Consider the following 24,647-nt stretch of genomic DNA (forward strand, 5'->3'; position numbering starts at 1 on the left):
AAAAAGAACACAACGCTCACCACAGAACAGGATTTTCACATGCTTCCATCCTTGTCAGATTTCTTATTAGTTTACATGTATAGAGCTGGAGCTAGAAATAGTGGGAATCTGACTAAAGAAAACAGAATTTCACCTAAAGATATGAAGCAATGTTTGCCAAATATTCTCTGATTCTGATATCTGTTAACTGTTGCTTTACTTTCCATTCCTGAAGAAATATAAAATGAAGGTGGACCAGAAGACTGGCCTTGTTGAAATGATTATGGATAAACTTGAGGACAAGGATGAAGGGACTTACACTTTCCAGCTGCAGGATGGAAAAGCAACCAATCAGTCCAGTCTGGTGCTCATTGGTGATGGTAAGCTAATCTATACTGTGCAGAAGGCTGGAAAAAATTACATCGGGGTTGGTTGTCATCTTAACTTTCTACTGTTTTCCCATTTTAGTTCTAATAAATGTTCATGTCACAGCATTTGCCTGCCTCAGATAAAACAGACCATGTGTGTGAACTGATAATTTTTAAGTGCCAAGAGGAAAGCGAAGTGTTATAGAAATGTAAAATATTGGAGGCTATCAAGGTTTGCTTTTCTATGGATGCAATGAAAATTCCCCTTGTAAAATGCCTGTTCAGCCAGGAACACACATCTACACCTCTTTGCATTGCCACTGCTTGCCAGTTCTGCTGCCGCTCCTGTTTGCCTTCCTCCTGGGAGTGGAAAGCGATTGCATGATGGGGGATTACACTTCTTCAGAGTGATGTGTTAAATCCCTGATGGCTGCAAGCAGCTTGGGAAGTTGGGTTAGCTGTAATCAGCTTCTGACCCTTGGAAATGTTCAGTATTAAGTTGCTGAGAGAAAATTTGACCACATCATAGGGTTCTTATTGGCCTCCAAGGGACAGAGCTGTGCCTGTTACAGTACTGCACAAATAACACATGTTGTTTAACCTCATATATGTTGCTGGTTTTAATTTCTAGTATTCAAGAAGCTGAAGGATGAAGCAGAATTCCAGAGAAAAGAGTGGCACAGAAAACAAGGTGATAATAAGAATATTCATAAGAATCACGTGTTAGTTTGTTAAGTATGAGAATTTGTTTATATTAATATGTGCTAAATTAAAATAGATGTTTTTATTCTATTGTGTAGTTGCTTGCCTTTTGAAGGAAAAATGGGAAAAATAAACACTTTAAAACAACAGTATTATTGTCAAGAAAAACACATTTGCCTTTGTTTTTGTATCATGAATACCACTGATGCCTTTTTTTAAAGAAAAATATCTGTAATTTCAAACAGGTCCTCATTTTGTGGATAAGCTGGGATGGGAAGTTACCGATGACTGTAACGTGATGTTGAAATGCAAGGTAAGGGGGAAGGAAAAGAATAAGTATAATGTTCAAAGAAGCACTTTGTCCTACTGCTGCTTAGATGCTGAGGGAAGAAAAGAACTAAAGACAGTCTTTGGTTTTGTATTCCCAACTGCATATTTAGTGGAAGAGACTGAAAGCACACAGGCTAATCATGCTGGGGTGACTGTAGATAGTCGGAGACTTAGGCAAAACTCCTTTCTGTCCAGCAAAAAGCAGCTCAAAAATTGATAAAGGAGAAGATGGTTGTGAAAAACAAATGGATTGCCCTCCTGCAGTATGATTAATAAGCTCTGCTTTCTTTACAGAAATACAGTATCTGAACAAAGAGCAATGTGTTGGTTACTGTGCTGGAAATAGAAAGAGAGGCCTTCTGCAAAAAATCCATCAAGAAGGGGACTCTTTGTTACACACTCCTTGTGTTTCGCCACTGGTATTCAGGGACCTGTTAGATGTGCCTGTACAGCTTCCTAATTCAGGCATTTAAGATAGAGACTGGCACAGGAGCAGGGTAGGAGGAAGGTAACATTTATTCTGAAGGGATAAAGAGCACCTGCCTCTGGGCCATAAGGTTGTTATCCCCTGACAGCTCTCTGGTCACCTCTCCGCAATGAGCTGGGGCTATCGTTCAGTCCTCTGTGTGTCCCCATTACCACAAACAGAGGTAAAACAAATCATCCTGTGCTCTTTCTTTTTTTTTTCAGACAAAACACCTTGGAAAATAGCTTAAACATTTTTTCTTCAGGTCTGCCATCCACCCATCCATCCATTCATCCCTCCTTCCATCCAGTCAGGAAAATGGACCTCAATAGGAATGATGGATTCTTGTGAGCTCAGGGACTGTCTGATTTGGGAGCTGCTTATGTGTGTAGAAATTCCTTGAGCAGAATTCACTAGATCCCTGGTTTTCCCAAAGCTGCTGACAGTACTTTTCTCTCTCTCTTCATCCCTTCCATTTTCTCTCTTGCATCCTTTATTTTAACAAAGAGGCCTCCAAGAGCATCCTTGTAATTCACTGTAAACACGTTGTGAAGCTTGCTGTTCTTGTATGCTGGCCCAGGATTCAAGCAGGCTAACCCATGCAATGCTGGGTTCATCTGACCAAATGTAGAGCATAATTGCAATGTGGTTTTCATCCATTTTAGGTGGCTAATATTAAGAAGGAAACACACATTGTATGGTACAAAGATGACAGGGAGATAATGGTAGATGAAGAACACGACTTTAAAGATGGTGTGTGCACTCTGCTGATATCGGAGGTGAGTGACTGTCTTTGCTAGCCCTAATCTGAAGTCGGTGTTATGAATTCAGGTGAAAGATATGATCTAATATTCAACAGAACAATCAAAATAGGAAGTGGGTTTTAAAAACGGAAAAACTCATGAGGCGTCTATATTTTAGCTAAAATAAATTTCTATCTATAACTGCTCACTCAAATTTTCAGGAAATGATGACAGTAGAGATAATAAGCATGTCACTTCCTTTGCATGTCAGTTAACAACCGAATGAGACCACATCTCTGTTGTGACTTGCACTTGGGAAGTGCTTGTCACTTGGGCTTCCAGAGGACCGCCCTCTCAAAGTCACCCAAGAGACGCACTTGAGACTTGCGGTCCCTACCCAGCTCTGCTGCAGACACAGGGTGTGACCTGCATTAACCACTAAATCTCTTTGCCTTCCGTTCCTCTGGCTGAGAAAGGGCAGAAGTGCCAGGCCCTGTGGGGGCTGGGGACCACGATGAGGCCATCAGAGCAGGACCTCGCAGCCAGGCCCTGACCCACCACCCCAGCCAGGAGCTGGGCATGGGGGGCACCAGGAGAGCCCCAGCCCTGGGCATCGGGCACCTTCTGGGAGACAGGGATGGGGATGGGATGAGGCTTGCCTGGACACAAATCTGGATTTTTCTACAGTAACTGTACTGAATACTGTTTTTACAGTTTTCTAAGAAAGACACTGGCACTTACGAAGTCATACTGAAGGACGACAGAGGAAAGGACACCAGTGAGCTAAAGCTTACGGACACAGGTCAGAGCCCCTTTCTGCATGCTGTAAGCCATGCAGCCTACATCCTGCAAGCAAGATCGAGGCAATAAAGACAGCTGCATATGTCTCCTTCCTGTGGTTTTGTTCCTTCTGTATATAAGATTATCTGATTAGAAAAGCAGAGATTGTTTAGCACAAGTAGTATTTGAATACGCCTCATTGCATGGGGATCTTGTATAATTTTGCGAGAATGTGATGACTGGTGCTGAGCAAAATGATAACACGTTTCCTCAGGGGCTCAGCAGTAGTTTAAGTTTGTAATTATAGAAAGAAATTACAGAGCTAGATAATTTTAAAAGATCTCACTTTTTAAAATGTTTTGTCATTACTATATTTAGAGGCTTTTCCATTCCTTGTGACCACTGTGTTTTTAAAATTTCAGTTATAGTTAAGTTTCCAAGCAAGTGGGAAAAAAATCATATCCATTGCAATGTACACAGATGGGTTAGCATTCCAACTGAATATGGTCATTTACAGGGTAAAAAAGAGAATACAGTTCAATTCAGCTGCAGCAGTATTCATCCAGGTTAAAGTCTGGAAGCTGTGGAATAACAGGCTGCGTTTTGGCGTTACTTAGCTTTCTAATACACTTTTTAACGTAGGTCTGATTTCTTTTTGGACCCTACTGGGGAGAATATTTCAGAATCAGTGCTTGGCCTATGATTGACTGTGCTTGAGATGCAGACACTGAGTTTAGTCTATGGATTTTGTTTCCACAGCTTTTGCGGATCTGATGAATGAAGTATGCAGAAGGATTGGTAAGCTTTTAATTCTCTTCTGAGATGAATGACTCATTGTGACACTCAATGAATGCCTGCATGGCTGCATAAAAACATGTGGTCTTCTTGCAGCTTTATCTGCAACAGACCTGAAAATCCAGAGCACAGCTGAGGGTATCAGACTGTACTCCTTCGTCACCTATTATGTGGAGGATCTGAGGGTAGGCTGGGTGCACAAGTAAGTATGCAAAAGCTTTGCAAATATCAGTGCGGCTTGGTTTTTGTAGACTCAGAAAGAACGTGGATGTATGAGACAGGCTGGGCCCAGCTGTCTTTTCATCATCTCTCATGAGTCCTTCTCTCACGTGAGAGTTAGTTTCAGAGAACTGCACCCACAAGGAACCAGCAGGAGAGTTAGGTCTTGGTGGCATGGGGCCTTCCTGCTGTTTTCCTGTGAGACCGATAGTCCCATGCCACGTGCTGTTGTCAGGGCTGTGTTGCTTCAGAGGGCTTCCCACCTTCCGAATGGGATCTGCATTTTCCTCTGAACCAGTTTTGAGGGGCAACATGAGTATGATCTATGGCACTGACAAGCTCTGTTAGAGGCCAGCACATCTGGTTCGGAGATACCTAGCCTGGAGGCCTGCTGGTCTAGGAGCCATAATTCACAGGAACGGGGGCAAACGGGCACATCCTCTTCATGCATGGGTTCATGTTTTGGAGGCAAAGCAAGATTGATTCCACATGTGCCTGAGGCAGTAAAATCCAGACAGGCCCTCCTGTGAGCACTAAGAGCCTAACAAGGACAGACAGGAGAACTGAGACTCTTACAAAGAACTTGAATACCCAGCTCCCCATAAAATTAATGGGAGTTGTGTGTATCCAAATCCATGAGACAGCTTTGAATTTTCAGTCAGCATAAACAGCTTGTACTGTAAAACTCAGAAAAGTAAATAACTTAGTTTATTTTAAATCTGTTATTAATGTTCTTGCTGTTTCACTTCCTGTGTATATGGTAGCAGTTTGAGGTCTTCCTCTTTCCTGGCATACACTTTGATCTGGTAAAACCAGGAGTCCCAAGCATTACAAAACTAGAAGTAAATATGAATTGTCCTGGATTTTTTCTCTCTCCCTTCATTTTCTCTCTTTTTCTACCCTTCCTTCTTGTCTCTCTCTTTTCTCCATGTAATTTTTAGAAGCTAATTTCATCTTGAAGCACATCAAATTGCTCTTTGACCCTCTAGCATATTCAAAGCTATCAGCTGAAAGATAAAAAGAAAATGAGCAGCTTATTTGACAAATATCTTCTGCCTCTTCCAGAGCAATTAACTGCTTAGCCAAGAAGCTGAAAATTGATATTTTTCGTGGGAATTTTATTTGTGTCAAAATACATTTAACTGTAAAAGCCAAAGCATAGCAGAACATGAGAAAACTTTCAAACTAGGCAAAAACCATTTGTAACAAAAGTGTTTTTTTGCAGGTACATCCCTATATAGTTTTGCTTTGCTCAAGCAGAAAAAACTTGTGCTAAGGAGAGAACAGGAACATTTGAGGTATTACCCATCAGACATCTGAGTCTTAAATCTGTATAATATTTCTATGACTCAGGTTCATAACCTTTCTGCAAACTTTGAGGAGAGCTGGAAATTGAACAGAAGAAGACTGTCATAACAAGGCTGTCCCTTTGGTCTACAGTTTAGCAATGATTTGGCTTCAAAAGCTTCAAAATATGATGGCATACCATTGCACCTTGGAAATCATTTAGTAACTGCGATGTTCTGAGTGACTCAACAGGAACAAATCCTGTTTATATTCCAGTAAAAACGAAGGGGTGACATTGTTTTGTATTTTTCAGTGACACCCAGATTAGGTTTACAGACAGAGTGAAGACTGGTGTCACGGGGGAGCAGATCTGGCTGCAGATCAATGAGCCAACTCCTCAAGACAAAGGCAAATACACCATGGAACTCTTTGATGGTAAAACTGCACACAAAAAGATGGTGGATCTTTCTGGACAAGGTAGGCCATTCATACTGTTAATATCACCTGCATGTGGGTATGACACTGTGGTAGGGAAGGAGCATCTCTAGCAGGATCAATCTGATACCGTTTGGGCATCAGGTTAATTTTTCCCAATCCAAATATCAACTTGCAGTTTGCCTTGGAGTTGCCTAGGGAGATGTCAGCCCAGTTTCTGAGTTATCTTACAAAACCCTTGGTCTGCTGGCATTGATTGGCAATTTTAGACACAAGTTGTAGCACTGAATGCCTTCTGTATCTCTCCCTTCCAAGTAATAATATTCAGAGGAGGAAGTGAGAGACAAGTTTGTTCTGTTACTTTCCTACTGTATTTCTTTGATGGATATAAAAGGGCTCCTTATTCTTCAGAGATGTCAAGACTGGTCCCTTTCATCAGCACAATGAAGGAATGTTACAGGAACAGCTAAAATTAACTCGATTGCCTGATGGAAGCTCTTACTCTGAGAGAGCTCTCAGAACCTAGGGAGCAGATTAACTACTTCTGAGTTTCTGCTTTCCATCCCCAGCATTTCCCATCCCTAAGCTTTGCTTTGGGCCTGTAAGACCTGTGTAAGGATGATAACCTTACAGTCATCTCTGGGTTGCTCCTTCTTTACTCTATCCTCATTTTTTGAGAAAAAGTGTGAAAAGCACTTAGGAAAAATAAATCTCTTGTATCATAAGCAAGTGGTCTGCAAATTGGGGTACACAGGACAATCTGCTGGGGTGCAGGAAAAAAAACACAAGAACTTCAGTAGCATGTGTATATAATTTATAAAGAAATGCATATACACATATGGAGGGTACTCAAAATTGTATTACTAATAAGGGGTTGTGATCAAAAAAAGTTTGGATGACTTTAATGTCATATTTTGGGTTTCCTCCTCTGTTTTGTGAGGTAATTTCAGCCTATCATTCTCCTATCACTCTGTGTGAATTTTTGACCTTTACTATAAAAAAGAATTGTGTTTATGCATGCATATGTACATATAATAGTTACCATATACGAGACTGCCTTTATTAGTTGAACCATTCAGCATTTTAGGGCTTATACAGTATCACAGCATGTATCCATACATGAGTATTTCTTTAATGACGTCTACATTTTAAATTAATTTCTGCATTTTAAATGAACACTTGGGGTGGCCTATCTTTGAACCTACCTTTAAAATCAACTTTTCTCTTTACAAAGCATTTGATGAAGCCTTTGCTGAGTTCCAGAGACTAAAGTAAGTATTGTGCAATCCAAATACACCAATGGCATCCATAAAATAATAATGGTATTTGTTTGTTTTTGCTGGAGCTAAAAATATCCTATGAAACAAATCCTAGTCCTACAGAAGCCTGTAGGAGTTTTGCATGTGACTGCTTTGGTATAACGCTTATGTAACAGTTAGGTAATGAAGAAAAAGCAGTATTGCCAAATGACAAGAGGCATTTTCTTTAACTGATTAAGGCAATTTAAAAGACAAGCTATTTTTCCATTACTCTAAGTAAATCTTAAATAAAATTGGACTTTCTTTTTGTTTCTTTCAACTCCAGGCAAGCTGCGATTGCAGAGAAAAGTAAGTGGGCCTTCTTTGACAATAATTGTAATAAGTTGTTTATGAAGGTTTTCTTCCTATACAGGAAATTGTGTGTTGGGAGAGAGAGGGCATGTATGCACATGTACATACCTGTGCGCATCCTAAAACTAGTTGACCTTACACCAAGGGGAAGCAAGGAGCATGATTTAACATTTTGCACATTGCTGCTACTGACACTTTAAGAAGGGGTTATGTGGACTTTTCCAGAATAAGCTCCTGTTCCCATCACTGGTTATCTTTCTCTGAAATTCACATTTATTGTTGAGATCTCCCATGCATGTTTTTCTGCCCAAAAGTCACTCTGTTTTCTAAGATGGAGGAAATCACTCGGCTAGTTTTGAACTATCTAAAATGTTAAATGGCTCTGCATTATAAACAGAGGTGGGTAAGATTTTGCATAACTTAATGACAGATCCCTGAATCTCCTGGTACTTTTGCATTTGTATCAATTTCAAAAGAACAATTAAAACACAAGTAGGTAACAATTACTTAAGGAATAAATCATCATAAGGAATCATCAGCTTGGATTATTCGGCTCAATATTTGTCCTATTTACAGAAAAATCCATGGTGAAATGTAGCACAACAAAAAATTCTCCCAGTGCAGATGACTTTCATACCTCTACAGAAACTAGGGCATAACCGGAGTGTGAAAAGTTGCTGGAGAAAAATGTGTAGAGGGATCTGAGCTAACTCCTCACTGGACACAGACTCCAAATGGAAAGGGTTTGGGCTATGTACAGCAATCCCTGCTAGTTCCAGCTGGGATGGCAGGAAAGGACCAGGAACAGCCCTGCCCTGGGCAATTCATTTCTAACTCTGCATGAGTCACAGAGGGCTGGCACAGAAAACGTAGTCATGCTCCTGACCTCATCAAGTTGCCATTTACTCCAGAGTATATATTTTACAGAGTATATTAGAGGAGAACATGCTCTATAGTCACTTCCTTCCTCTGCCAGGCTCCTCCAAGACTTGCAACTAACAAAATCCATGTTCCAGAATAAATGCCTCAAAGCCCGCATGTGATCAGCTTATTTGTTTTTACGTAAGATTCCTATGGGACTTTGAACCTAACCTGTAGAGCAGATACCAACCTTGTTTACGTCCAGATACACACAAAGGGATGGCATTTCACTGCTGTCACCAAGGCCGAAGCCCATCATTGTTTTTAGACCGAAACCAAATCTCCAGCACTTTCTTAGCTGCCATTCATTTCTTATCAGAAACACGTTTCTAGTTTATGACACTAAAAATTTTGAGCACCATATCTCAAAAATTCAAATATTTTGTGTGTGCAACCACAAGCAACACCGAATCAGTGGGTAAATCTGCAGGACACAGCACATGGACTTTAATTCCCTCCAGTAAGTGACTGATGCCAGCTGTTAACACTTCTTCTGCTGTGAATCAAACGTTTCTAAAGTCCAAATGGTGTGCTAAGAATGCTGAGTAATTCTGTCCTAGCGCAGATATCAGAGACAAGTTGTACATAAATAAGATAAGAGGAAAGAACTAGAGGGGAAACAGAATCTGGGACACAGTTGATTTTGAGATACTAAAGAATATTATGTTCATTTCTTTTCAGACCGTGCACGGGTGCTTGGAGGTTTGCCCGATGTTGTCACCATCCAGGAAGGCAAGGTACAGTGAATTCACCGAAGCTTTACACAACAGCTGAACAGCTTGAATGCCTTTCAATGACAGCAAAATATTCACCTTTTTTTTTAAAAAGATTCTATCTTTAAAATCTGCCACATTATTTATTCATTCCCTGTCTTCTGTACATAATGCAGTGGTCTTGCACAGATGGGTTTATTTATTTAGGGCAGTGTCTTTTCGTAAGCATTAGATAAAAGTGAGATGACAATGTGAGCTGAGACTAAAATTCTTTATGTAACCAGCTCTTTAAAAATTCATGCACAGGTTTCACTGTTACGTTTATCTATCTATCAATCTATCAATCTATCTAACTCTATTTATTGTAACACGGTACCAGGGAAGGTTTTGATTACCATTTTTTTTTTTATAGGATAGCTACCCATTCTGTATCTTTTGGAGTTAACTGATAGTCAGATCTGTCAAAGCTGCCTTCTAAACAGGGTAAAAGTAGTAAACCTTTCTAACTCAATTCTCTTTCAGACCAAAGGAGAACATTTTCTGTATTTCATTGGGGTAAGCGGGAAGGAAGTCAGAGGAAGTCACTGGTATTATATTGGATTATATTAGCAGAGTTTGGCTAAAAGATTATTGTAAGGCAGTCAGAGGGGAACACAGCTACGTCACTGCTCAAGCACAGGACAGACATCCCAGGAAGTCAGTTCATAATCTTGTAACCTTTTCCCAGTGCTCTGCGTCTACAAGTCGCAGCAAAGTAGCACTGAGACCAAAAGCATCTGCTCTTCACCTCCCTCTGGTCGGCCATAAGCCACCTCCTTTTCAAAGTGTGGGTGAACATTGAAATGAGACATTTGAATGTAGTTGAAAACCTGTAACACGATAACTACAGTAAGACAGCTTCCCGATATTTCCACTTTTTTCTTGTAGTGGGTCAGCTGGGTTAAAGGTACTTGATTATTAGCTCAGCAGAAGCATTAAAAATCTAAAAGCTTGAATTGCTTAACAATGCAAGACATAGCATAGCCACCAGATAGTGGGCTGCAGCATTTCATGTAAAATTAAGCATCTTGACATTATAAAATGGAATAACATTTGATTAAACTTTTCCTTAAAGGATTTAGCGGCTCATGGAATGATCTAAAAATAAGCAGCATTCAGAAAAGTATTGTAACTGTAGGCAGAGGACAGAAAGAAATAGAATGAATTTGCAGAATTTCAGAGAATATTGTTTCTGCTTGAAGATGAGATTCTCATATGGCTTTGGCAGGGGATAAATTTGGGTGATTTTTATCAGTTTTAAACTTTCTGACAAAAGAGAGTTGAAGTTGAGTATAAGCTCATTAAAGCAAAATGTGTAGCTTATAAAAAGAGCAGTTTGTAAAAAAATGAGTTGCAAAATCTCACCCAGACACACATTGTCCTTGACAGCAAGGACATTTGTGATGTTTGAACAAGCGACTGGAAAACTCCCAGAACTCGAGACAAATATCGTTGACCTTATGTTTCTGGACTCTGTAGATGATCTTTTTGAGAAACAGAGTAGGGCAGAGAGCGTTCAGAGAAAGCACTGCATGTTTGGGTGTTGTTGGCTCGTCTGCCTACTGCTTGCATATATGCTGGAGAGAGGGGGAAGGCGTTTTTCTGTACCTGGTGTGTAATCCATGCAAATTGCACAATCAGCAAGGGTTTCGAGAAAGAGTAAATGAGGTAGTAGAGGATTGGCAATTGCAAGTTTGGATACTGAATACAAGTGCAGCCATAAATGGAGAGTTATATGATCAGATTGGTATCTTGAGATTGAACTTGCAAGCATATGCCTATCTCAAACTTAAACTTAACACTGCGATTGCGATGCTATTTACTGGCTTTTTACATGAGCTGAGGGATATGTGTGGGAATACATGAGCCAGCGCTTACCCAGTGTTAATCAAAGAGTGCTACAGATGGCCTAAGAGGCTTCCACTGATAGACATAAAAGCTCTTCAGCGTTGGGTTATAATTGGAAAAGGCTAAGTGTCAGTTCATATTAGCGAGGAATTATCAGACAAAACTAGCATAGGTTTTGTGTACAGGTGGCCAATTTAACCTAAGTAGATGTTTTAACAAAAGTAAGTGGGTTTATTTTTAAAAGGAGACTTTGGATCCTGACAGGTACTTTCAGACCTAGAAGCAACATGTTACATCCTCCTGCCCACCAGCTCCCTGTTCTCCCCTTCTGCCAGGGGTTGGTGCCCTCATAGGCATGCTGGAAGAAGGGAACATGTTCCCATAACTTAGCTGCTTTAATTCACACTCTGGCATCTTAGTCCAAACTACTCATCAATGTGAGTATATGCTAATATGCAGGCAGAATGGCAATACTTGAAATACAATGACACATTTTTCTCTCCCACTTATAATACTAAAAACTCGTGAAAATCTGCAGTGAAAGGCATAAAAATCAAGCTGAGGATGAGGACGTTTGCACTGAGAGTGTTAAGGAAAAGGGTGAAACGTAAAACCACTTGTTTTCCCCATCTTTTCGAAAAGATGAACTGATATGGTCAAAACCACATTCTTACCAGTGGGCTACAGGAGAAGGCATTCATAATCCCCAGTTGTCCCATAATCCCCAGTTGTCATCAACAGTAGGTGCTGCAGGAAATCAGATAGGGGCCATTTCCATCAGGCTTTCACCACCCCAAACCCAGCATGTGTCTTTCCTTCAGTACCAAGATATATGTGTTGGTGGTGGTGGGGAGAAACTTCACCCTCCCTTTTGTTTTCATTTTGTTCTTTAGGATTTGGGATTTATGTGATTTTGTTCTTTGTTCTCAGAGGTACAAAAATATTGTTTTTATAGACGTATTTTTTTTCCTTTTCTGGCTGTTCATTTCAATAGCTGTCTGGGTGTCTATTCTGTCCCATCTTCCACCATCACACTACCATATAAAAAGCAGAGCAGTGAAAGGAAGGTAGCTTGTTAAACTGATTTCTCACAGTGCCTTTCTGACATAACAACATATAGGGTCAAAATGTGATCCTCCTCAGTTGTCTCTATTTCTAATGTATTTTTATCATGAGCCTTTAAAAAATGGAAGAGAAAACTGGATTTCAGTCAAGTAGAACCTTGTCCATTCCTTATGCACCACTGAAGACCATTTTCTCTGTAGTATAAATTCTTCAAATTTTGCTAGAGAAAAAGTTAGATTCCTCTCTGAGTAACATTTTCAGTTCGGACCAATGTACTATTTAGTACTTAGAGATAAATCAATTCCTTACTAAATAAAGGTCCAGAGAAAGGTGTATGTGCACTGAAGTTTCACGTGAATATTTTTCACATTTGATTTTCTATGTGATGTTCACTTTTGCAAACTCTTTGAGAAGATTCCCACAGCCTTGTGACTAGAGGAAGGGAAAACAGCATCCCCTGAGTCCATATGTAACACGTGTGTCTCAGTTGACAACAACAAAAAGAGATCTGAACATTGTATGCACCTTAGACTTGCCAGCCTGCAGGACCTATTCAATGGCTAGTGACCTCTCCAACAACTGACTCTGATAATGAAGATTCTTCCTTCAATCTGTTGGGACTTACGAAGCTTACTAACATCAAAGGGAAATACTTACATGAGCACCAAAGAAACAGTAAAGTCTGTTTTGATTTCAGTTAAAAATAGTTTTATAGGAGTGCATAAAACAAATTAAGGTTGTTGAAAGAGCTGTCAGAGCATGGTTTAAAAAGATCCTAAATTAAACAAAATATTCCAGGGACACTTTGCCCTTAGTCATTACTTTCAAAAGGAACACAGGCTTTCTTTACTTCTGTGGCAAATACATAGTGAGCTTAAACTGAACAAAACCATCTGACAGGTCCTCAAATTCTTATTTCGGGTCTAACACAAAAATGCAGGTGATATCTAGTTTGGTATTAAACATTACACATGGAGAAAATCCCAGTAATCATTATCAGAGCAGAGAAGAAGGTCCATAAAATATTGAAAAGGTCATAATGGAGTTTTTGAATTAACTGAATTTTGAATTAACTTTTTCTTTATGATACAGAAGACTGTGACAAAAACTATTGATCACTGATGATGATATGTATCCATTTCCTAAAAGCAGGAAGCTAAATGGGAGGAGGTGGAACATTTGGAGAATTGTGCATCAGAAAACACAGCAAGTATTTATTGACTCTTACATATAATTCTTTCATATTTTTTTCTGTAGGCACTCAATCTGTCTTGCACTGTCTGGGGAGATCCTACCCCAGAGGTGTCATGGCTGAAGAACGAAAAATCATTTGTATCTGATGCTAACTGCATCCTGAAATTTGAATCTGGAAAGAATGTCAACTTCACCATTTCTGCTGTGTCCACACTCGACTCTGGGAAGTACAGCCTCGTGGTGAAGAACAAGTACGGCACAGAGACCAGTGATGTCACTGTAAGTGTGTTCATACCAGAGGAAGAGCAAGAAAATAAGAAAGAAGATAAGAAAAAGAAAGCGTGAATTTAAGACTAGGAAACAGAAGTATGGGGGAGATTTTGGATGACAATGCTGACATAATGTGTGTGTGTAAATGGCTTTCTGTTTTAGCAGGTAGCCTTGAATTTTTCCATTCACTTCACTTGTGTTTCTAATGCTCTTAATTGTGCCAGGGAAAATAGCACATCTCCTAAGTATTTTCTCACTGCTAACTTCACAGAACTTAGTTGTGCCATCCTCTCACCCAGGCCAAACGCATGCTGGCTGTAAACACTGGTCTGCAATTTGACCCTCTTCCTGGGGCACTCGACCACACAACACAAATGAAGAGGGTGAAAAAGGAGTAGAGTGGAGGCAACTGATGAGGCAGATGGAAAGATAAAAAAAGATCAAGGCATTTCTCAGCTGCAGTTTAGATTTGTTCCAACTTTGGTAAAGTAGCATAGATGGAATGTGTTAGAGAATTCAAACCTTGGAGAAATTAGTGCTGGTTTTCGTCTACATTAAGGCCCCTTTGTATTGCTGTGTTACTTTAGAGAGGCCTTAATATGGGTGTAATTTACATCCATAAATATTGTTTAATCTGCCCAATTGGGGTAAAAGTACTGTAATATAAATGAAAATTAAGACTTAGGAGGCTAAAATACTAATGTGTGCATGTGTCTGCAAATATGAATGAACTCTCCTCTATGTTCACAAATAAATGGGATTCACTTCTTTCATTCTGTCACGAGTTTGTTTCACTGTGTCATGTTTTACTGGTCACGGCTCTCCTGGTTGTTCACATTATCTTATTATTTTAACCTTTTCACCACTTTATTTACCTCTAGTTTTCCTTTAGATCCATGTTAATCTTAACTTTACTTTTCACTACAAAATCCCCGATGGCATCACCTCGTGTTTCTCTGTCCAGACCTTCACTGCTTCACATCTCAACTCACAAAGGTATTTTGCCAGTTCAGGCACAGGAGTAGTCTCATGCAGTTCAAAGGGCCTGATCATGAATTTTGATTGAAGGGTGGTAGGTAAGTGCATTGTTAGACTGAGACCTTAGTTAATTTCATCCACATTTAACACTGGAGATCAGAAATAACATATTTCTTCAAGATCCTTTGAGGGTGCAAAAATAATCTTTACTGGAACTGAGAAAAAAAAAGAGTTGTTTTTTTTCAGACAAAAAATATTTAAGAACCTTTCATCCAGATCCAAAAATATTTCAGAACCATTTGTCCAGATCCTGAACACATTTCTATAGATTAAAAACTCTTTGTCAGCCATTTTACAACAATGTCACTGATTATTAGCTGAGGAATAGCAACAGAATGCATATATATTTCCATCCTGTTGGACATATATGATATGATATTATGCTATATTAATAATTCTTTTCAGAACTGATCTCACAACAGCACTGTTCTTCACATCAAAATCTAAAGAACAACTGTATATATTTTCAGTGTTCTTTGTAAGGATGATCTGTGTGCATCCTTTACATACTTCCTCGTCGTTTTTAACTATGGTGGCTGCAGAAATAGTGCTGTTTCCCAGGCACTCATTTTGCTGCAGTACTGGTATTTCTGTGAGGAATACGTTAGTAAGTGCTGTGCAGCTAATGCTGACTTAAATCCTTGCCATCTGAGGCTTACTGTCAGCTACAGCTAACGTTAAAGGCCAAGTGGGTGCATGAGGGAATTCTTAATGTCTAGTACATGGAGAATTAAGTGCTGGTTTGCTGGCATTGTGTTTAAAGGTCTTTTTCTTTTTCAAAAAATTTACAGTATGGCAGCTAAGAACAATCTTAATAATTCAACAAATAATCCAGATTTAATTCAGATTTATAACATATCAAAACATTTTAGCATGTGCTTAACTTTACGCATGAAAAGTACCACTAGAACATGTTAGGTTTATCTGGTATACATCTTTTTTCTTCCAGAATGGTTTTCACATCAGAGTTATTTTTAACATGAAATTACATAAAGCTACCGTGTTTTCAGCATCTCGCATAAACGGTAAATGTGTTCAGTCATCACACAGCCTTATCTACTAAAATATTTCAAACTCAAATATTTAACGGGATTATTGCAATCTTAAGTGTGCAAATATGGACAGCAATGAATCACAATCTCCGTTAAAAAAAAAAAGACTAGTTACACAGCTGTGTTTCAGACAAAGTAAAATGGCTTAATTATTATATTTCAAAATGTTATCACGAGAATATCTGTAATTTGAGATACAGCAAGCTTTCTGAGTTTAGAGAAGAAATGTCAAATTATTTGATAATTTCTCTTAGTATAATATGAAGCCAGCCCAGGTGTGATAAGCAGGTCATTCCATCCTGGTCCCAGAACATTACGCTATGTAAAAGCAACAACATCACATCTCTTGTACATCTTCCCAAGTGCAAACAAGAATCTAACTTGCTCCTTGCAAGTCCTGATAACTGATGTTTATTACTTAGCCTTAGCATAATTTAAATAACAATTGCATTTTGGCAGCAGCTTATTTCTACTATCGCATCTTCAAAAATCTGTCCTGCTGCCTCCATCCATTTGGCAGAACTGCAAGGGAATACAAGAAGTGGGTCATCTCCCAGATAATAATCAGGATTCGACTTCTCTTTGGTTGAGAAGATGTATGTGCCCTGAAAATTTAAGCAGTATTTGTTTCTAAACATATCGCTTCCAGGGACTCAGTCCCCATTTCTCGCTTGTGCATTTTTTGTTCTTGCTTTGCTTCAGGTGATTGTGATTTCTGTGTCAGGCCAGGCTGACATGGCTAAGCATGCTGCTAGTGTCCAAGGACAAAGTCAAAATAATGTAACTCTATCTAAAAAGAAAAAAGCAACTACAGCAAGCAAGCAACATAAGGAAGGGGAGAGGAAAGGTAAGAGTGCTTTCACCTTTATGACAGCTGCTCCAATGGAAAAAAATGTTGAACATTATGCAGATAATAATGCAGATCATCACCTCACAGGTCCCAAAGAAACAAATTTACTGTATGTATGCTCTCAACTGACAAGAAATGCAAAGTACGAATTGCCAGGTTAAACCCCAGTGAGATTTAAGTCCCCATCCCACCGAGCTACCACTTCTCATCTTCGCTCACCTGACTGATAAAAGTTTTTTAAGCCATAATATTACTGCCCAATTGCTGAATGCAGAGGAAGTATTTCCTAAGCATATATACATATACAGATTGAGTTATTTTTGTCAGCTAGACATTTGACACTTTAAAAAAAATAAGCCAGGTAAATGCCGAAGTGTTTTAGAAAACCCTGACCGTATAGCTATTTGAGATCAATGAATTATTATCTCTTCGTTTTATGTCCATATTGAATGTTGAAGTTGGAATTATAAGCAACCATATTTCCATCCAGTCTAGAGAAAAAGTGGAAAATGAAAAGCTCTTTGGTGATTCAGCATTTTTGTATGTTACAGATTTTTTCTCTTTGTTTAGACTCTTTTTTATATAATTGCTACTTGGACATTAATTTATTCTCCACAACTACATTTCCCTCATGTAGGGCATTTTAGCTCCAAATAAGGCTTAAATTCCAACATTATCAGAATATATATTTTATATGCTTTTGCCCAAGTATTTTTTGTTTGTACACATTTGTGTGTACAAAACAAAAAAATGTTTGTAAAAATGTTGTATCATTGCTGACAGACCATTTTATAATCTTATTCCTCCTGTTTTGGCTCCTAAGGCAAGAAGTAGGAATTAACTGCGTTCCTTTTCCTCTCTTGCCTTGCTGCTATGGGTAACTTGGGACTTTTCTGAGCAGTTGTGTAAATGAGATGACTTATGTAAGAAACAATTATTTGTGCATGTAAATGTTTTGCAGGTTCTATCCCTCAACTTATTTAATTAGAGATCATAAATATTTGGGCTTGTTTTTGTCTCTGTGAAAAGCAGTAGCGTTTGTGATACTGAATCTCTTTAAATGGGTATAAGAAGAGGAACAGAACATAATGAGGTCATAACCAATGCTAAGCGAAAATCTAACTCTGCATTCCTCCATGTTGCCAACTATAGTCAATACAAGGGAAATTTTATTACTTCTCCTAAATCAGATTTTATTAAGCCACATGTAGATGAAATTATTGCCACAGAAGAGACACCTGACCCAAAAGGAATCTCCACAGTGGAAAAAAAAAAGGATACAAAGAGCAACCAGCACACAGCAAAGAAGACTGATGAAAAGGCTGCAGCAGCAGAAACGGTTCCTTAGCCCACAGAAAGCCTGGAAATGGGGAATGAAACCACTGGGAAAAAGAAAAGCCTCGAGTTAAATCCAATATTCTTGAATGAAGAGTATGATCTTGCTGTGATCTTACTATGTATTAATACATTTTAGCTGAGATTTCATGGGTGGTAGGCTAGCCATAGTACTTTAACACCAAAGTTTGTGTGTTTATTTTTATATGATTTGTGATACTTCATAACTTTAAATGCACAGTAGGCGTGCACTTAGGTCTCAGTATCAGAGCTCTTGTTTTGCAGACCTTTCTAAGTACCTTGATAACGACCCATGTACTGACACGATGATTCTAATCACTAGAAAATGTATGTGATAAACAGAGGTTGTTAGAATGAATCCTGTCCAGTAAATAACTGACTTTACTGCTCTGTAAAAGAATGTCGATATCAGTTTTGTGGATCTGTTAATACTCTAATACTCGTAGGCCAGCATAGCTTGAGGGAGGCCCCATTTACTTTCTCAAAGAAACCTTATGTATGGTTCTTTTAATGCCACGTGGGCTGCACTTTTTACTGTGACCGCTGAAGCCACAGGGGAAGATCTCCAGAAGCAGAACCATCTCCTACAGCCACAGGGAGGCCACAGGTAGGTTTTCATTCAGTGCAGGTTTCTCTCATCCACACGTCTTTCATCAGATGGATGATGTTTGGTATTTCTTACCACCGAGACTCACATGACTGCTTTCCAGTCCTTTCCACTTTCTTAATTCCCTCCCTGCCTTGGTGAGGTACTGTGGATATAGCACTAACCCATAAAGCATCAGCTGCCCTGAATGCTCATTTCTCTACACCATTTTTGCTACTGCAATCATATTTCTGCTTCCAAAGCCTGCCGGACCCACTGTCCTCCTTCCCCTCAGTGACTCAGCCCAACACCAAAGCAGTTAAATACCTCTTCTTCCCCTCACTGGGATCAGGCCCACTGGCTTCCTATGAATCACAGGAGTGTAGCTACACATAAGCCTACATATATATAGCCCACACAGCCTTCGTGTATGGCTACACATAAACCAAGAATCTCTGCTTTAAGTCATTACTGTGTTCATTCACACATTTATATAGTGAGGATGTAAGAAAACACAACCTGTTTGTGGATGCTTAGATATGTTGGAGGACGAAGAGTTCAAGCTGAAAGATCAATAAAGCAAAGGTCAGAATTTCCTCTGTTAATATGCAAGCTGAATTCAACTTCTAAGTAACCAGAAATTATTAAGTACAAGAAATGAAAATATTTTAATTACTAGGAAAATATTTTTATTGATTCCAATTCTTGGAAAGCTCAGTCGTATTATATTGGCTTTCTCCAGATGTATTACTGATGAAAGGTTACTAAACCCTGGTGACACTTCTAGGGCGTTAGATCTACGACAAAAGTGGATATACTGAAAACATGAGAAATATCAGTTTCTAATCCATCTTTATAGAATTGTTAGTGTGAAAAAACAAAGAATCTTATATTGGCTTAAATATTGACTGCTACCCCCTCCCCCAAAAAAAAGAAAAAAGAAAAAAAAAGTAGTAGAAACTTAAAATACGGTACAATTAAAATCATCCTACTAGACTTAGCTACTCTTTGACACAGAGCTTGATTCGGTATTACATTGCATCTTGTTCTTTATCTGTATATCATAGTTTAAATGAGCAGAAAACTGGAGCACAGCAGGGAACTACCCAAGTGTAGGTCTTGTACAAGAAGGAGCATTTCTAAGCTAGGAGTTGTTTTAAATGAGAACCTTAGTGCATGTAGGTGCTCATGCAATTGTTACAGAAATTGATAAATATCTACAGATGTATGATTACATCACTCTGCCACAGAGTTACAGTCTGGCCTTTCAAAATGTTCCACAGCTGCAGGTTGTTTCACACGGCTCTTAACTCTCTTTGCCGTGGTTATTATTTCAACCTGATTTACCTCGCTAAAAATCCATCACTTCTTACAGTCCTTTTGGGTTGCAAGTCTGTCTCTCTCTCGCACAGACATCAATGGCAGCGTGTAAGTTATAAATAGAACAGATTCCACCACTCAGAGCCTGATCCAATTCCTGCAAAATGCCAGGGCTTTTTTAATGTGTTTTAATGGAAAACAAGCCAGAACTTGGAAGAACACTCAAACAGTCCCAAACCTCAGATAATGAAGCCCACTTTACTCCCTGTGAAGCCAATGGTGGAGCTTTTTGCTCTTATTTTAGCAGAATAAGGTCCTAGCTTTTTTTTGAAAGAAAAATCAAAATTCTTCTGATATTTTAATTTTTTTTTTTACTCTAAATAAAAATGGCTGAGAGCATGGCTTAATTTTTATTTTTTTATTTTTTTATTTTTTAATTTTAATTTTTAATTTGGATGGTTCCTCAAAAAGCTGGAAATGCAGTCACAGCAATATTGTCCTACTGGAAACTATTTTCTAGCCAGAAATATAGTGTTGTTATGTGTGGTAATTGAAACACATAAATAAACATTGCGAAGGTTAAAACAAACAAACAAAACATACTTTAAAATCTTCATGTTTATTATTTAAGCTGTAGATGTTCACAAATGTAAACAAAACATTGGTATTAATCAAATATTAATATTAAATATTAACAGAATTGTTGAATATATGCTTGATGAAATTTTTCTTGCAACCTAAGTGTACAATTTACATTCTATTCTCCTTGATAATTATGAAAATTGTTTCAATCTCTGTCCCTTACGTACCTATAGAATGCATATAATTTCTGAAGCAACAGAATTGCCTATCAAACACACAGAACCGTTTGACTTTATTTAAAATCAGACACTGGCTGCAATATTTAACTGAAGTCCCACTTCTGGATCAAGTATTGTCACCTGTATATTCCATTCCAGCACTCTGGAATATACTGAATACTAGAACATACTCTGGAATACTCCGGAATACCCTTTATATTCCAATTGAGAAGTATATTATAAATTAATATTTTTGCATTATTACAACTGTATTTAAGTGTGGGAAAGTGTTGTACATAAGCTGTATTATCTAATTGCCTTCCGAAATTATAAAGTGTGTATTTTAAAGCTTAAAGATGTGAAAAACAGGCTTTGTGTAGCACTGGAGTAAAAGCATCGTGATTCCGTGTGTCCCTGAGTCCTTGTGAGAATTATTTCTGGATTTGTTGCCAGTTATTGAGGAAGTCAATGGCCTGAGACTGATAAACCATATTTTGTTAATATATAAAGCAGTAATATTTGAGGCAGCTAACTGCAAAGTGAGATCATCCTTAAACTAATTAGCCTAGGGTGGACCTCCGCTCTGTATCTTTGGAAATAAATATAAAGGGAATGCATGAACAATATTTCATTTAAACTGCACTTGCACAGACTGGACACCTGCAACAAATTTTTCCATGCAGCAAGTTTTCCAGTGTTGCTGAAAGGACAGTAAGTTTTAAGAACTGAAGCAAAATGTTGGCCAGAGAAAAGGGCAACAAAAGCTGTAAAGTGAAAAACATTACAGAAAATCTGTTCCACAAGGGCTTCTGGAGATGAAGGTGAGAGGGACAGTGAGGGGAAGAGACTGATAGCAAGGAGAGGAAGGAAAGCACCAGATTCAGCTGCAACTGCATTCTGCTGACTTTTCTCCTCGTCTCACTTCCTATTTCATTTTGCGGGATGTCTTTCCTGTAATCTTTCTCCTTCCGCACATTTTCAAATGCAACATCTTTCCTCTTTTCTTTCCCCAACTTTCATCTCCTACCACCCACCCTATCTGCTACAGTCAGTTCCATTTACTATTCCATCACTCACGCTAACAGCAGTAGAATACAAACTCCTACTTAATTAGGCTGTGATTTTAGCCCAGATAAGGATATCTACCATGTCCATATCAGAAGATGGTTTATGAAACACCTGCCAATGATTGACAAAGAATGGAGAAATGTTGCTCACGTGAGACTTGAGCTGATTGTGCTGACTGAGCCAAAGAGCCCAAACCAGCAAACAAGCCCATCAACTGCAGTGGGACTACTGGTGTGATTAAACATCTGGTGGCTCAGGTGGCTGGTAGAGGAGCCCTGATGGGGAAAAATAACAGCAGCGTTTGTGGTGAAATGGCAAAATAAGCATAAATGAGGTGGCGTGTCTGTCATGGCCTGGAGGCCCTGGTTTAACCACTGGTGAGTTATGGTTGAACAAGGATTGCAAATCACACATAGATACAGATATAGAGAGATCCTATCTACACCAGTACGTGTGTAGCCCCATGCAGCCAGAACGGAAACAAATCTCACTTAATACAGCTGCAGAAAATGAAAGCCATCTTTACAGCTTGATTTTAATTTTCTGTGTTTAAGCGCAAAAGAGTGGAGAACATAAAAGGAGAATAATGAAGGCTGTCTACTTCAGACCTTCTGGTTGTCTGGAGATGATAATTTTGGAATGGAAAAGATTACCTAAGGGGAAAACATTGTGTTTTTGAATGAATACCCCTTTAATCAGAAGCTCCTTCTCCAGGTCTGAAATACGAAAGCATGACTTACCAATTTGCTACCCCTTTTCAAGTTAAGATTTTTCTGTCAGCTAAGAAGCTGGCATGGTTTTGAATTAAGCTTAATTTTATAATAGGATCTGGCTTAAATCTGATATTTGTGGACATATGATAAATTTATCCCCCTACCTCTTACCTCCCTGCAAACTGTCCTGGCTGGTGTTGGAAAGGAGAACCCCCTCAGCTGAGAAATCACTTGGTGTTATGACTGGCAAAGATAAGATCATGGAAATACATACGAAAATATTGTTTGAGCAACTTCTGATGCAGTTACCCTCAGAAACTGAGGAACTAACGTGCCAAATAAGGAACACAGTAAAGAAGGGAAATGCCCTATTATGAATGCTTTGCCGTTTTAGCTGAAGCACAGACTGTGTGTTCGTGGCAGATGTTATGCTAAGATGGCTAGGTTATTATGACTCTATTATAAAATGGGAGGCATCCTTAGAAAACTGCTGCAGCTGGAACATGCTTGCACTGAAGGGTGGAAAATTGCTCCATTAATCTGTGTTGCGTCCTCATACCCAGCGCCCTACAAAGTGGTCCAAAGCTTTCTCTGAATTTACAACATAATCAAAATGGACAGGTGTGAAATCTGACCTTTCGTACTTTTTACCTATCTATGTATAATATATTGTCACTCTATCCATGTAACTCAGTGTTTGCGTCCTCTTCCAAGGACTGTTTGCTTTGAAAAAACACACCGCATGTATTGCGGGGATAGACATTTTAGTTCCATGCTCGAAGGGATTTAAATATATTATTTGCAAATAAGCAAACTCTCTATAATTTTTTATGCAGCTTGCACCAGGACGTACAGATGAATAAAAGGACCTTCTTATCTGTTTGTAGGACTGGTACAAAAGATTTTTGAGGAGGCTCTGTCAGCTGCACTGAATGGTTTGTTAATCAGCCTGATTTCTTATGTGACAGCCATACAGAACATATGTGAGAGCCCAGAATGGCTCCAACACCAAGGTGGGAGCAAAGCAGAAATCTAATCAACGGACTGACAGATGAAAAAGCCATTGGTAAACAAATAAAAAGTACACTAAAATAAAGAGGCAACGATGGATAGTGATAACACTAAAATCATTTGGAAGACCTGAGCTTTATTTCCAACCATGCTACTTCTCTCTTCTCTTGTTTATACTGCAGATTGTTTGGGGTGAGATTATCCTGTTTTAGTACAGTTTTGGGTGAGATTACCCTGTTTTAGTATGTGTATCAGTACCAACTGGGCCTCGGGGCAATACTTGGAATCATAATCATACCTAATCAAGGCAACTTCACTGAACAGCAGCGTAAATGACAAAATAAATGGACCAAGCAGCTGCGGACCTGAAATACACACCTGTCCTGCTGGACACGTTTGGGTTTGGCAATTTTGTGCTGCGGTGGATAACTAAATAAGCCACCTGCAGCCCACCCCGGGTACCACGCCGCCTTTCCACAGAGGGATGCAGCGGGAGATGCGCGAAGGTACCAACACCCCCCCCACACACACAAAAGCCGTGTTTATCGTGAAACAACCCCCTGTCACGAGGGGCCAGCAGCGGGACACAGCGGTAAAAGAGCCTGAGGAACGTGTGGGAGGAACGAGAGGCTCTGGGGCACGCCGAGTGAGGGACTCTGCCCGTTACAGCGCCCGCCCGTCGGGGCACGCAACATGGCGGCGCTCCCCCCCGCCCCCCCCCCAGCGCTGAGGCAACGGCCGCCCCGCAACCGCCGCCGGCCCCTCCCACCCCCGCGCGGTCACGTGACCCCCGCGGCGAGGCGGGGCCGCGCCGCTGAGGTGGCGCGCGCTCCCCCCCCCCAGCTTCGCCACAGCGACCGAGCGAGCACGCGCACGGGCGTGCACGCGCTGCGCCAACCGCCTCAACCGCCGCCCGGCGCCGCTTTCACCCCCCCCGTCCTTCCTCCTCCTCCTCCTCCTCCTCCTCCTCCTCCTCCTCCTCCTGCGGTGCCGACCGCCGCCGGCCCCGTTGAGGTAAGCGGGGAAGGGGGGAACGTGAGGCGCTGAGGGGACGCGGGCGGGGAAGGGGGGGGGGGGGGGGGGAGGTGT

At 39.8% G+C, this 24,647-nt stretch overlaps 2 protein-coding genes across 5 annotated transcripts in view; both read left to right on the top strand.

Moving 5' to 3' along the window:
* Positions 1-21,134, top strand: part of MYOM1 (myomesin 1) — an 80,609-nt gene extending 59,475 nt beyond the window's left edge. Inside the window, exons 27-40 of one of the 4 annotated variants that reach the window (XM_080581971.1) lie at positions 215-359; positions 979-1,038; positions 1,295-1,362; positions 2,511-2,624; positions 3,303-3,390; positions 4,128-4,166; positions 4,260-4,365; positions 5,983-6,146; positions 7,339-7,375; positions 7,689-7,711; positions 9,317-9,372; positions 13,558-13,773; positions 16,557-16,701; positions 17,895-21,134. In XM_080581971.1, the coding sequence (XP_080438097.1) occupies positions 215-359; positions 979-1,038; positions 1,295-1,362; positions 2,511-2,624; positions 3,303-3,390; positions 4,128-4,166; positions 4,260-4,365; positions 5,983-6,146; positions 7,339-7,375; positions 7,689-7,711; positions 9,317-9,372; positions 13,558-13,773; positions 16,557-16,701; positions 17,895-18,052 (1,419 nt within the window). In that variant the 3' untranslated portion in view covers positions 18,053-21,134. Of the gene's footprint in view, positions 1-214; positions 360-978; positions 1,039-1,294; positions 1,363-2,510; positions 2,625-3,302; positions 3,391-4,127; positions 4,167-4,259; positions 4,366-5,982; positions 6,147-7,338; positions 7,385-7,688; positions 7,712-9,316; positions 9,373-13,557; positions 14,547-16,556; positions 16,702-17,894 lie in introns of those variants that run through there. The other 3 variants (XR_013947249.1, XM_080581972.1, XR_013947250.1) reach the window with 3 other exon arrangements.
* A 3,259-nt stretch (positions 21,135-24,393) lies between these two features.
* LPIN2 (lipin 2) overlaps positions 24,394-24,647 on the top strand; it is a 46,640-nt gene continuing 46,386 nt past the window's right edge. The window contains exon 1 of the mRNA XM_080580005.1: positions 24,394-24,572. The gene's annotated coding sequence lies outside the window, so the exon portion shown is untranslated. The remainder of the gene's footprint in view (positions 24,573-24,647) is intronic.

The sequence above is a fragment of the Anser brachyrhynchus genome (genome assembly GCF_964034855.1).
Source record: "Anser brachyrhynchus genome assembly, chromosome: 2".
NCBI lineage: Eukaryota > Metazoa > Chordata > Aves > Anseriformes > Anatidae > Anser > Anser brachyrhynchus.